The 13,038-nt window shown below is 35.7% G+C and overlaps 1 protein-coding gene across 4 annotated transcripts; it reads left to right on the top strand.

The window, feature by feature from the left end:
* LOC18776004 (puromycin-sensitive aminopeptidase) lies at window positions 3,453-12,444 on the top strand. Of its 4 annotated transcripts, none has more exons than XM_020563777.1 (32): window positions 3,453-3,578; window positions 4,452-4,532; window positions 4,681-4,725; window positions 4,901-5,053; window positions 5,152-5,227; window positions 5,479-5,555; window positions 5,854-5,967; window positions 6,048-6,122; window positions 6,210-6,317; window positions 6,399-6,611; window positions 6,719-6,780; window positions 6,935-6,962; window positions 7,053-7,139; window positions 7,258-7,283; window positions 7,524-7,587; window positions 7,707-7,787; window positions 7,984-8,031; window positions 8,138-8,156; window positions 8,317-8,321; window positions 8,421-8,432; window positions 8,572-8,628; window positions 8,726-8,835; window positions 8,916-8,996; window positions 9,092-9,275; window positions 9,769-9,917; window positions 10,010-10,148; window positions 10,242-10,388; window positions 10,497-10,578; window positions 10,672-10,847; window positions 11,554-11,781; window positions 11,888-11,959; window positions 12,159-12,444. In XM_020563777.1, exons 4-32 carry the CDS (start codon window positions 4,991-4,993, stop codon window positions 12,237-12,239), a joined length of 2,664 nt encoding a protein of 887 aa, XP_020419366.1. In that variant the 5' UTR covers window positions 3,453-3,578; window positions 4,452-4,532; window positions 4,681-4,725; window positions 4,901-4,990; the 3' UTR covers window positions 12,240-12,444. The 4 variants fall into 4 exon arrangements, with proteins under 4 accessions (XP_020419366.1, XP_020419364.1, XP_020419362.1 ...); XM_020563775.1 differs by lacking the exon at window positions 3,453-3,578 and adding an exon at window positions 3,705-3,992 and having other exon boundaries at window positions 4,913-5,053; XM_020563773.1 differs by lacking the exon at window positions 3,453-3,578 and adding an exon at window positions 3,705-3,992.

Raw genomic sequence — 13,038 nt, 5'->3', positions numbered from 1 at the left:
GTCACTCATCGTTGGATGTAAATTCAACGGTTCACTCACTCTTGCACTTATTTTAAAAAACCTTTTTCAACCATTGGATTAATATCCAACGGTGGGTGATCACAATCCCTTGGACTCGGGACTGATGAAAATGAATAGAAGTTGAAGTGTTTCTTTCATTTTAATTATTTTAATTCCATTCGAGTGATAGGTACGCTAATTGTTTAAAGCAAAAGGGTAGGTTTTTCTTCTTTTGGCAAGTAATGGAGGTTTTATTTGATCAAAACTATGCACACCAAATTTTCTATGTCTTCAGATACGCGTTATATTATCTCTGCCCTATGAATCATTAATGCAGTAAGATAACATCTCTATCCTGCCAATTAAAGGACTGCTAAAAGTTGACTTAAATCATAGGGGATTTGGCTCTTTCAACGTCAGTCCAAAACACTCTTTTGCCACTTCTTTCTTGAGAGCACATGCTTTCATGTGGCACCACACACGAATGGAGAGCTATGATCTGTTCATACTCATTATTCTTAATGCAATCAGTGGCTTAGATTGCAACACCTGGCATCACTATCAGGAACCAAAAAAGGAAGGAAAAAAATAAAGGAGTTTTAAAGTTTGAAATGGGGTTGAACACAAATCCACAACTGCCCCATCACATTGCCCCCACAGATCGTAGACAGCTTGTGAACACAGCAGAGGTATTCAAAGTATAGATCGATTTATACTATTCTAATGTTTGGTAGCCAGGACAAAAGCTCATTATTTTATCATATTTTAAAAAATATTATTTTTCTTAAATTTTGTGTTGTGTTAAGTTATTAGACTGTCGATTTCGATATGTAATTTAAATTAATAATCTACTATTAATAAAAAATAATTTTTATTAACAGATTAGTAGTCCAAAGTTCAAATCCCTATAACAATTCGATAGTATATATGTGTAAAAAACCTCTTCATTTTTTGTAGCATAACATATGAGATATTTCATTAAGCATTGCCCTTGTTTCGAATTTTCAATTTTGCCCAAAAACAAAAAAAATTTGAAATGCACATTTAAGGCCCATTCATGGCATTTGTAAATTGCATGATAAGTGGGGCCATAGGAAGGAATTCAATTGTCAACCCGTCACAATCCTAAGTTCTGTCCAATCAACTCCAACAATAAACACTTGTCCACTTTTGAACAACATATATATGCATCCAAGTTCCAACTAATTAGACAGCAACTAGAGCAATTGAGGTCAAAATCTATAAAATTATATGCATGTCAGTGTCGGGTTGCGAAGTGACCAAAGTTAGATGGGGAAATGAAGAAAAATCAGAAGAATAATAAAGCTTCTTAGGTAGATAAAATCTTTGTGCAAAAATAAGTGTTGGTGTTATTTGTAAGACCAGCATGCAATGAGCACAGCTTTTCATTTGTAATAATGAGGCCCATAATCAGGAAGTTGCCTAAGTTCCTTTCTGTTTTGTTAAATCAAGCATTAGCCTTTGCCTGGGTGGCAATAACTTATTGTTTATTGAACAAGTTCATTGAGACTTGAGCATTTACCAAATAAACTTAGCGACTCTGGGTTAAAAGTACTGGCTGTACTTTTTTTTATACTGAAAGTTTACTGGTAAATGTAAGGAGTTTATAATTTAGTTGATTAAGAACATTTATCTCTGTACTTGAGGCACTAGGTTTAATTTTCCTCCAAATATCGCTTGTGTAAAATTAAAAATAAAACACTTACAAAAAGAAGTGCAAGATTCTTAAGAGGCCACCAAATTTGTTTTGTTTCTACTGTTCAAATTGACAGGTGGAACTTGAATCAAATTAGATTAAACAAACCATCTTGACAGTTCAATTTGAAATTTGTATTAAATTTGGCTAAAGCGATGGTCTTATCTCTCCCAACATTAAACAATTGAGCACAGCTATGAGGAAGTGGCACACAAAGTAATGAATATTGAAAAAGGCATAGGCTCAAACTTTATACAAGAAGTAGGAACGAAAGGATCCCTCAAAAGGAACACCGAGGAACTTTTTAGGGGTCAAATTATTCACATTGAGTTAATTCTCTACACAAAAGTGGGCTGCAAGGAGTGTATATTATAACGCAAGCAGCCAAACAACAAGGCATTGAATAATATTCTAAAATTTATAGGCATGCACTTTGGAGCATTTTTATTTGTTATGAATATTTGCGGAGTCTGAGTAGGCTAAAATGTAGTAAATATTGGCAGGGAAGTAGGGAGATTGGCTGGACCTTTGCCCAAAATTCAGTGTGCTTTCTGCTAAATAATAAATTTGCAGACAAGCAAATCTCTGCAAAGATTTTGGGTAGCACTGAAATACTCAAAGACTAGCTTTACATAATGCAAATAATTCGGGATAGTTTTTTCAGACTGTCAAAAGGGGTTTTTGCAGCACAAAATTTGCTGCAATATTGACCTATGCTTCTGCCAAGGTAGATGTCCTTACTATAAACATTCTGCTTAATTTTGTTCCCTGCTACTCTCATATGCTCGTGGTTCCATGGGGTTCAGAAGTTTTTTTTTTTGGTGTGGCATGCATAATGCATTGATGACATCTTTGATATAAATTGGTACTTATTTGAAGAAGGATACTTAATTTAGGATCTAAAAATAAATGTTACAAATCAAATTCATGCATGCATGAAGTGCCCCATTCACACAAACTATTCACATAGCATCATGAAAGAACCTAAATAAGTGCATAGTTGTAGAACTCCTTATTACCATTGATCTTTGGGCTTTTGGCATAAACCCATTTCAAAGCCCAAAATTTCAGCTTTTTAAAGTAGGCATTGGATCAATCCAACTATTCAATCATTAAAAAAATTTAAGTCTAATATTTTCTCTCTTTTTGAATAGTGGGATTGAACTCCTCCCACAACCCCCGGCTCACAACTTCCTCATTATAGCACTCCCTTACCACCTTTTAGCTTGATAAGTCTGCGGCCTGACCGAGATCCAATATTGGAGATTGGGTCTATCTTTTTTCTAAAAACAAAAACTTGGGACCATAGTTACGTGTAGTAGAATTCTATAGTGAGGACGCCTTAAGGTCCTTATATGAGACCTTATTTTTAACTGTTGGATCAAATTAGTTAGTTATTAGATTAAATTAGTTAGTTTGAGATAGAGCCTCAACTAAAGGCCTTAGATAATGCCCTCACTATAGAATGACTCGGTAGGTGTATTGATCAAATTTTTGGATGTATTTTTTGGTTAAATTCAGAAGCCAACCTTTTGATTTGGGCCATATGATTAAAGCCCAACAAAAGTGATACAGTTACTATCGAACACAAACAAACCCACGAAACTAAGGGATAATATTAAAAATACTAAACCCAGTCATGCAGCCCAGCATTGGCCAATAGGACATCATAGTTTTTTGCCAAAAAAGAGGAAAATGATTTATCATCAAATTTCTACACAAAACATTATGTAATTTAGTATAATAATATTTGTTCTGTCCTATAATAAATAGCTTCTGTGGGGTACCTTTATCATTGGTTCTATATCCCAGGTTGTTTTAAATCCCCTTCCTTTGGATTTTGATCATTAAATCAAACAAGGTAATGCCGATGAAACTATTCAATTTCTCTCTCAAAGTTCTTCTATCAATCGTTTGCAGATTTCTTTGAACCCAGGAGTATTTTTGTATTGTTTATTATTTTATTGAATTTTGGTGGCCATAATTTGCATTATCCATATATCCTTTATAAGGAGGAGCAAATGGGTTCTGTTATTTCATCTGGGTTATTTTGATCTAGGGTTTTAAAGGCCTCTTTGCAGCCTCTGGTGGATTATATTGGGTTTTGGGCATCTGGGTTTTCGTTTAGAACTTCGACCCCTTATTGGGATTCAAGAGGATCAGTGTTAGAGTAGCTTTGTTTGGGATTTTGAATTGAATGGCTCGGTTGGTTTTGCCATGCAAGAGTTCTGCTGTTGTAAGGACGAGTCTGTTTGGTTTGATCTCATCTGCTCCTGTGATTGCCTATATCCCATTTATTTAATCGATGATAGTGATTAGTGTGTGTATATCAGTCGTCTGTGTGTTAAAATCTATTAAAAGGTCGTAACTTGCAAGCCGTCTCACTGGTGCGAGAAACTCTACTCAATTTCCAAATTAAACGCGTTATCATATTTGAAATCTGGACTAGAAAATCTGTTAAAGGGTTGTCAGTCGTGTCACTTCTTGAGGGTTACTAGGTTATGCTCTTTATTTTTTAATTCAGATCCTTACTTTAGCTGTCTCTTCATCTCCTGCCTGCTATTTATTATTCTCTTTAGGATGTATAGAATGCCATATCCATGTGTTGTACAATCACACGAGTGAGCATGTTATAATGGTCTAGATTGAAAATGATTTATGTCTAGAAAATTGCGTGAGTATCATTTTTTTTCCTTGGTTCACTTGTATGAATGTTTTTTTTTTTGCTTTTCAGCTGCAATGTACACGCCGTGTTAGCTTATTGGGGAATTCATCTAAAAGCCTTTCCAGATACAGGCGCTTTCTTACTTCAGAGGTTTGTGATTTTTTTCCCCCTATTTTCGTTGGTTACTTCTGTGATTTCTTTTTTCCAAAGTATTATGTTTCAGTGCTGACTTTTATCTATCAACTTTAAAATTCAAACGAAGGGATTCTGAACTCTGTTAATCAACTGAGGTTTTCAGGTCAAGTGTCGAAGGAATTATCGCTTTCCTTGTACTTCATTTCCTGTGAGTTGAAATGTTTTTACTGGAAATTGTTTACGTGTTCCGATATTTCTTTGCACATACTCATATTTGTATGTGTTATGCCCTTGTATTTTGTGTTGTACCAGTATAAATATGCACCATACCAATCTTGTAGTTGTTTCTTTCTTATAACTTTCTTAATTATGTGCAAATCTAGAACTCATTTCAGACGGATAAAAAAGGGAGCAGGAGGCTAATCTGCTCAGTTGCCACAGAATCCTTGCCAGAGCAAGTTGAAGAATCCAAAATGGGTGCACCAAAAGAAATCTTCTTGAAAGATTACAAATTGCCTGACTACTACTTTGACTCGGTATACTACACTTTATTAAATCAAATTACTATATATTGTTTTGGTCTCTGATCTTTTGTATGCGGAACTTCTGTGTACTTATGGAGCTACTACTTCAGGTGGATTTGAATTTTTCGCTTGGTGCGGAGAAAACAATTGTTAGTTCAAAAATAGCTGTCTTCCCCAGAGTTGAAGGTAGTCCCATAATCACTCTTCTCATTTAGTATTTCATTGGTAAAAAAAAATCTCTGTCATTGTTACTTTGGTAACTTCTTGGTCATTTGAACAAATTTATTCTGCTCGTCATAAAATTCTATCTTTCTTCTAGAGCGATGCTCTACATCGATCATTGCTTGTCTTTTCCATTATGCTACATATGATTTTGAAGAAGGATGCCTAGCCATTTCTTTTGCTATTTAATACATTTTTGTTATTTTGTATTACAGGCTCTTCTTCCCCTTTGGTCCTTGATGGGCAAGATCTTAAGTTACTCTCAGTTCGAATCAACAGCAAGGAATTAAAAGTATGTAATTTCTTTTGTGCCATTCTGGTTCTCGGCTTAATGTTTCATAGTTGCTTTCTGAAAAATACAAGCATTGACTCGATCTTATTCCTTAATTAAATGCATAGAAAGGCTACTTCTTAATAGCAGTAGTTTAAGTTGCCACTTTTAGTTGATATTTTACCTGAATTTTGAGATCATGAGCATGCTTTTCCTGTCTTATTAATATTCCATGGGCTGATTTCTTTTTTTCCCAACCCCTTCTCTCTTTCTAGAATTGGTATGATTTACATGCTTATTGCTTTTTCCCCCATGATAGGATGAGGATTATCGCTTGGATTCACGCCATCTGACACTAACATCAGTACCTAGTGGTACATTTACTTTGGAAATTTTAACAGAGACATATCCTGAGAAGAACACATCATTAGAGGTGCATATTGTCATATCTACAATTTTTATGCCCGATAAAAGGTATTATTTTTCTCTGACTGTAGATTAATTTTACTGTAGGGGCTTTACAAGTCATCCGGGAATTTCTGTACACAGTGTGAAGCTGAGGGTTTTCGTAAAATTACATTCTATCAGGTTGGTAAATTGATTATATATTCCAGTCTTCCAGTTGTAAAATGTCAATCAACTTCTGCTGTATTGATTGGATTTCATTTGGAACAGGACCGTCCTGATATAATGGCAAAATATACATGCCGCATAGAAGCTGATAAATCGTTATACCCAGTGTTGTTGTCCAATGGAAATCTCATAGAGCAGGGAGACGTAGAGGTGAGCATCACTTACTAAAAAGTGCAGTACATGGATATTTACTGAATTGTTATTCATTGTAATCTTGTGCTTTTGGTTCAGGGTAATAAACATTTTGCTCTTTGGGAGGATCCCTTCAAGAAACCCTGCTACTTGTTTGCTTTGGTTGCTGGACAGCTTGAGAGCAGAGATGACACATTTGTTACTCGTTCGGGTCGAAAGGTGGCTTTGAGGATTTGGACCCCTGCTCAAGATGTGCCAAAAACTGCACATGCCATGTATTCACTTAAGGCAGCTATGAAGTGGGATGAGGATGTGGGTTTCTTTATGTTTATAAAGATTATTGGTTTTGATATAAAGTTTTTATTGATATTGGTTGCAAAGTTTATTGTGCTCTGCTCACATGACTATTTTTCTATTAGGTTTTTGGTCTTGAGTATGACCTGGATCTATTCAACATTGTGGCTGTTCCAGATTTTAACATGTATGTTTTATTTTTCTTTCTGATAAAATACCAAGTATGCGGACATCTAAAATTCAAAATTTTATTGTGGAAAGTGACTAATGTTTTCATTTCTTTAACTTGATTCATTCTTTTGTTTAATCACTTATACTTTTGGTTATTATTTGATTATCAGGGGAGCTATGGAAAACAAGAGTTTGAATGTATGTTTCCTTTTTAGAATCTAATTTTGTGATAATGACCGAGTTCCATATTATTGTTTCAAATTATAACAATTGAATACATTTCTACAGATCTTCAATTCCAGACTTGTGTTGGCATCTCCGGAAACTGCATCTGATGCAGACTATGCAGCCATTTTGGGAGTTATTGGCCACGAGGTTTGTTTTTCACATCTATAAAATAAGGACTCAAAGCAACATGCTATGTCAATTTTGATTTTGATGGCAGAGAGCAAATTAATGCTAATTTTTGTTTCTATCCATTTTTCTTTTTCAGTATTTCCATAACTGGACTGGCAACAGGTTGGTTTGTATACCAGCATTACAAATTATTTTTTTGGAGAATATGCATCCTGTCCTATGTGCTTTGTTTCCCTTTTTCTGTTTACACCCTTCACCTGTCCATGTTATCCAATTATTTTTCTCAATATCTGATTTGATATTTATATTGAAGTCTGTAATCTATTGAAAGTGGGTTATGTGTCCACACATTAGGTTTCCACAACCATTTTTAATACAAGAATATGTTTAACATATATGCAGAGTGACATGTCGTGATTGGTTTCAGCTCAGCTTAAAGGAGGGTCTGACTGTTTTCCGTGATCAGGTATAACTTTTTATCTTTACCCCAAGGCATAGTGGCATATATAAACTGATAGAGTATATTTCTAGATTTTATCTTGTGACGTGGGGACTATTGCTCATTATGATATTCATAATATGCAGGAATTTTCATCTGATATGGGGAGTCGCCCTGTAAAGCGGATTTCTGATGTTTCCAGACTTAGAAATTATCAGTTCCCACAGGTTTTTTTATTTTTCAGTTTTTTGGTTATGTAAATTTTAGAACTTCTAATTGACATTTTCTATTTTATATCATACTATTTGATGAGCTTAGGAGTTGAGTTGTGAATCCATTGAGCACGGGTTTGCATTTGATGTTCTAAGGATGTGGTTTAATGTGCCAAATTGAAGTCCTGATATATGTTTTCTGGTCTTTTAGGATGCTGGTCCCATGGCTCATCCTGTGCGGCCACATTCTTACATCAAGGTCAGATATGATCTTTTATTTGGTAGCTCATTCAAAGTTATCATATTCTAGTACTTTTTTAACTATTGCCTTCAAATCAAATTCATTTTGTTTTTCTTTCTTGCAGATGGATAACTTCTATACAGGCAAGTTTTCTTTCTCCAATAATTTGTTTATTGTAAAGGTCGCTGCATTTTTTTGGTTGTCATAGGAGTTTGTGCTCTCAATATTGAGATATTTGGGTTTCTTGTGCAACCATGTTGGAAATTATTCTACTTTTGGGCCTTCATCAACTTCTACTTGCAGTGACGGTAGGGACTAGCAACTATTCTTTTTATCTCTTGTTTGTTTTTTAAAAATCGTAGAGAAGATATCTAATTATCCTTTGTTATTCCATTTTCTCCTGGCAGGTGTATGAAAAGGTATCTCTCTCTCTCTCTCTCTCTCTCTCTCTCTCTCTCTCTCTCTCTCTCTCTCTCTCTCTCTCTTTGTGCGTGTACGCATGTGCACAAAAGCTATTGCTAGTGTCAGTGGTTTATTCTAACGGCCCAACTTTATCAGGGAGCTGAAGTAGTCAGGATGTACAAAACTTTACTTGGAAGTCAAGGGTTCCGAAACGTAAGACTGAGAAGCCTTGAATGATTACAATATATACTTCATATTCTGAGGTTGACCATTTTGCCAAGTCAATTTATATTATTTTCCCCCATTTCAGGGCATGGATCTTTACTTCAAGAGACATGATGGACAAGCTGTAACCTGTGAAGACTTTTTTGCTGCCATGCGAGATGCTAACAATGCAGATTTTGCTAATTTCTTACTATGGTGTGCATCTTTATCTGTACCACACTTTGAGTTTCCTTCTTATGGGTTTAGTGCTTATATGGAGTATTATGAAACTGTAGGTACTCACAAGCTGGGACCCCAGTTGTCAAAGTTGCATCCTCTTACAATGCTGAAGCCCGCACATTTTCTTTGAAGTTTAGGTATATAAAGAGAGTATAATTTTCTGTGTTGTCTTTATCTATCTCTTTGTTTGGTGGCACTGCTAACTGGCTCTGTTTGATGTGGACATGATCAGTCAAGAGGTACCACCAACTCCAGGGCAGCCCATTAAAGAACCCATGTTCATTCCTGTGGCAGTAGGTTTGCTCGACTCAACCGGCAAGGAGGTGCCTCTTTCCTCCGTGCATCATGATGGGACATTGCAATCTGTTGCCAACAATGGTCAGCCAGTCTACACAACAGTTCTTAGAGTAACGAAGGTTGGGCTCAGATTTTCCATCTTAAGCTTTTCTTTAAATTATTAACATCTTTATTTGGACTCATACCATATTGTGTTTGGCACTCTCTCTCTCTCTCTCTCTCTCTCTCTCTCTCTCTCCCCTTTAGGGGCTATGTTTATAAAACAATAATATCCTTGGTATCCCATTTATGTATTCCTAGTAGCTGGACTGTATCTTACAGAATTTTTTTTGTGGACATATTGTTACTAACTTGTAAAACTGAAATCTCTTTCAAACATGTTAAATACGAAGCTATAAAATTTGTTGTCTTTGAGTTATTTAAACACTATTTTGCCCTATGATGTATATTGGGGAAACATAGAGGTGTTGGAGTGCAAAATTGGTTTTTCTAAATGGACACTAAATGCTTGTAGTGTAATGGCCTGGCTACCTCTTTGAGAAATAGTCATGGCAAGTTTTTGCTGGTCAGTCTTCCCCATATTAATAGATATGCTTTTACTCTCCTATGCAGAAAGAAGAAGAGTTTGTCTTCTCAGATGTATCTGAGCGGCCAATTCCGTCTTTGATCCGGGGCTATAGTGCACCCATTCGTCTAGAAACTGATCTCACAGATAGTGATCTATTTTTACTCCTTGCTTATGATTCAGATGAATTCAACCGGTTTGTCTTTTGCAAAGCAGTAAAACTCCATTATCATTAGATGAACCTCTGTTTGATTTTTTATATGTTTCTTGTTTATATTTGTGTTGTAGCTGGGAGGCTGGACAAGTGCTGGCACGCAAGCTGATGCTCAATTTGGTTGCTGATTTTCAACAAAACAAACCTTTGGTTTTGAATCCAAAGTTTGTGCATGGACTCAGAAGCATACTATCTGACTTAAGCTTGGATAAAGTATGATGGGGCCCTTTATTTCCTTTCAAATCTTTTTGTAATGCCCAGGAGAATTGATGTATCAGTGAACTATATTTGCCTTTGGTTGAATAGGAATTTGTTGCAAAGGCAATCACTCTGCCAGGTGAAGGAGAAATAATGGACATGATGGAAGTTGCCGATCCTGATGCTGTTCATGCTGTTCGTACTTTTATCAGGAAGCAGCTTGCCCATGAACTGAAAGCAGAGCTTCTTAGCACAGTATGACATTTTTCAATTTACCTAGAATTCTGTAGAGCAATTTATCATGTTCTTTGTTTACTTTTTCTATTCTACAAAGAACCAACTTGCACTTTGTATGTTTCACAGGTTGAAAACAACAGGAGCACCGAAGAGTATGTGTTTGACCACCCTAATTTGGCCAGGCGTGCTCTGAAGAATATTGCTCTTGGTCTGTTTTGCTCTTTTGAAACATAATGTTTTCAATATCGGCGAAGTTAACTTTTCATGGACTGACTGTGCTTATATTTTGTTTCATCTGTAGCATATCTTGCATCCCTTGAAGATTCAAGGTGTACTGAGCTTGTGCTGAATGAGTATAGAAGTGCTACAAACATGACTGATCAGTTTGCAGCTTTAGCAGCAATAGCACAAAACCCTGGCAAAACTCGTGATGATATTCTGGCCGACTTCTATAGCAAGTGGCAGGAGGACTATTTGGTAAAACTCTGTCCAACTTAATAATCCTTAAATTGCTAGAATGAGTTCTGTTTTGTTAGTTCTTTGGTGTGCATCATCCTCTCCCTCCCTCCCCGTCTGTATGTTTGTCTGAGCTTCATTACATACATGCAACAAATGTTAACCTGTTTAATGTTCACTAAACCTGTAATTCCCTGTCGTTAAGTTGCATTTGTAAGGAATTTATTTTATGGAATAAAATCACCCAATGCTCTGTGATTTTAATTTCCCAAGTTAATTGTAAGGCAAGATTGAACTCATGATGCTCTATGATAGTCGCTTATAGTCTATTTTGCTCAGACTTCTGTTCTTCTTCACCAAGCAATTTCTGAAAGTCTCATAAAATCACCATCTGTTATCCTATATCAGATGTTTTATTTATTTAGTTATTATGATTTGCATTTTTCACATTTTTCAATTTAACTTTGTGTACTAAGGAATTTAGTGCTATTTGACCCCAAAAAAAAAAGGTAACTTAGTGCTACAACTAACGCTACCCATAGTTTTCCTACTTCTGTGATAATTGCTTTCTTGTTCAGTATGTCTGTATGTTTAACTAATTAGTTAAATGTTTTATTGTTTAGCATGTATGTACTTATAACCCTTCCCATGATTTCCTACGTATCTAATTTATGCAAGTAAAAGATTCTCCATTTCTTTTGTTGTAATTTTGTATTCCTCTCCTCAGGTTGTGAATAAATGGTTTGCACTTCAAGCCATGTCTGACGTTCCCGGTAACGTAGAGAATGTGAGGAACCTTTTAAGCCACCCAGCATTTGACTTGCGCAACCCAAACAAAGTGTACTCACTCATTGGAGGTTTCTGCGGTTCTCCTGTGAATTTCCATGCAAAGGATGGGTCAGGCTACAAGTTTTTGGGAGAAATTGTGATGCAATTAGATAAAATAAATCCTCAGGTATTTTCAGAGAATCCTCTTGAAGGACACTTTCTTATTATCAATTGCTTGGTTTTTGTTATAATGTAATTTCTTCCCTACTAACGTCCTTGGTCATTGTTTGCAGGTGGCCTCCCGCATGGTATCGGCCTTCTCAAGGTTTAGGCGCTATGATGAAACCCGGCAAAATCTTGCCAAGGTAACAATTTGTCATTCTTATTACTAGCATATTTTTCTTATCTTTTCCAGAGCACATTTGCCGGGTATTGCGTTGTTTTTCGAACTGCAAAACATAATGTAGTCCGAACAGAAACATTGATTAATCTTTAGTATGCAATATCGATATTTTTCCATTCGGGCGCATCATGGTAATAGAACACATGGTGTGGTGTTTTCAGGCACAGCTGGAGAAGATACTGTCTACCAATGGACTGTCCGAAAACGTGTTTGAGATTGCCTCCAAGAGCTTGGCTACTTAAAATTTTGGTTTTGGATGAGAAACTGCATGCATGTGTATCATTCCCTTTCCTGTAATATAGAGAAATAATCATCTTGACTTGTTATCCAGGACAAAGGGTCCTCACAATAATCATGTTACTCTACAATTATACTATTAGAATTGCTTGTTTACCATTATATCTGAAACAAGTTATAGTTATGAAATTCCTCTTTTCTTTTCTTTTCTTTCTTCCGTCTCTAGAAATTATGTAAATGGTTATTGGTTTTTCATTTACTCAAAACCGAAATCAGATGGGGAAGAAAAAAACATCTGTCTCTAACTTGATCCAAGAAAAAACTGCAATTTTCAGAGTTTTTGTTCCTTCAAAGATGATAACAAAGCTAGTGTTTCCTATAACTAATTTCTTGCAATTTAAAGTGAATTTTATAAATTTGCTAAGCTCTCATTCAGCCATTTTTTCTGTGTTAGGTTACTGATAAAAACTAAAAACCCATGGCATGGTAGTAATAGAAGACAGTCAGAGGCCCTTGCCTAAGTTAGGCCCTAGTCCTTTTCTTACTTTGCACAGTTACTTTTGGATTAAAAATTATTACTGTTAGAATATTAGGTGTGAGATTCTGTCAATTAAATGTATTTTACTATTATTGTTGTTATATTACCCACACAAAACAAAACAACAGTTCTCAAATTAAATATCTTTAGCTTCTTTGAAAAAAAGAAAAAAAGAAAGTAGGGTATGGTAGACACTTGTCTCTACTCAATATTTTAATTGGAAACTTTGAATGGTCACGCCCATGGCACGTGAGATGTGACCTAGC

Source organism: Prunus persica, chromosome G5, assembly GCF_000346465.2.
Source record: "Prunus persica cultivar Lovell chromosome G5, Prunus_persica_NCBIv2, whole genome shotgun sequence".
NCBI classification, from domain to species: domain Eukaryota; kingdom Viridiplantae; phylum Streptophyta; class Magnoliopsida; order Rosales; family Rosaceae; genus Prunus; species Prunus persica.
The sequence above is the reverse complement of the archived record's forward strand: the minus strand, read 5'-3'. Positions and strand labels throughout refer to the sequence as shown.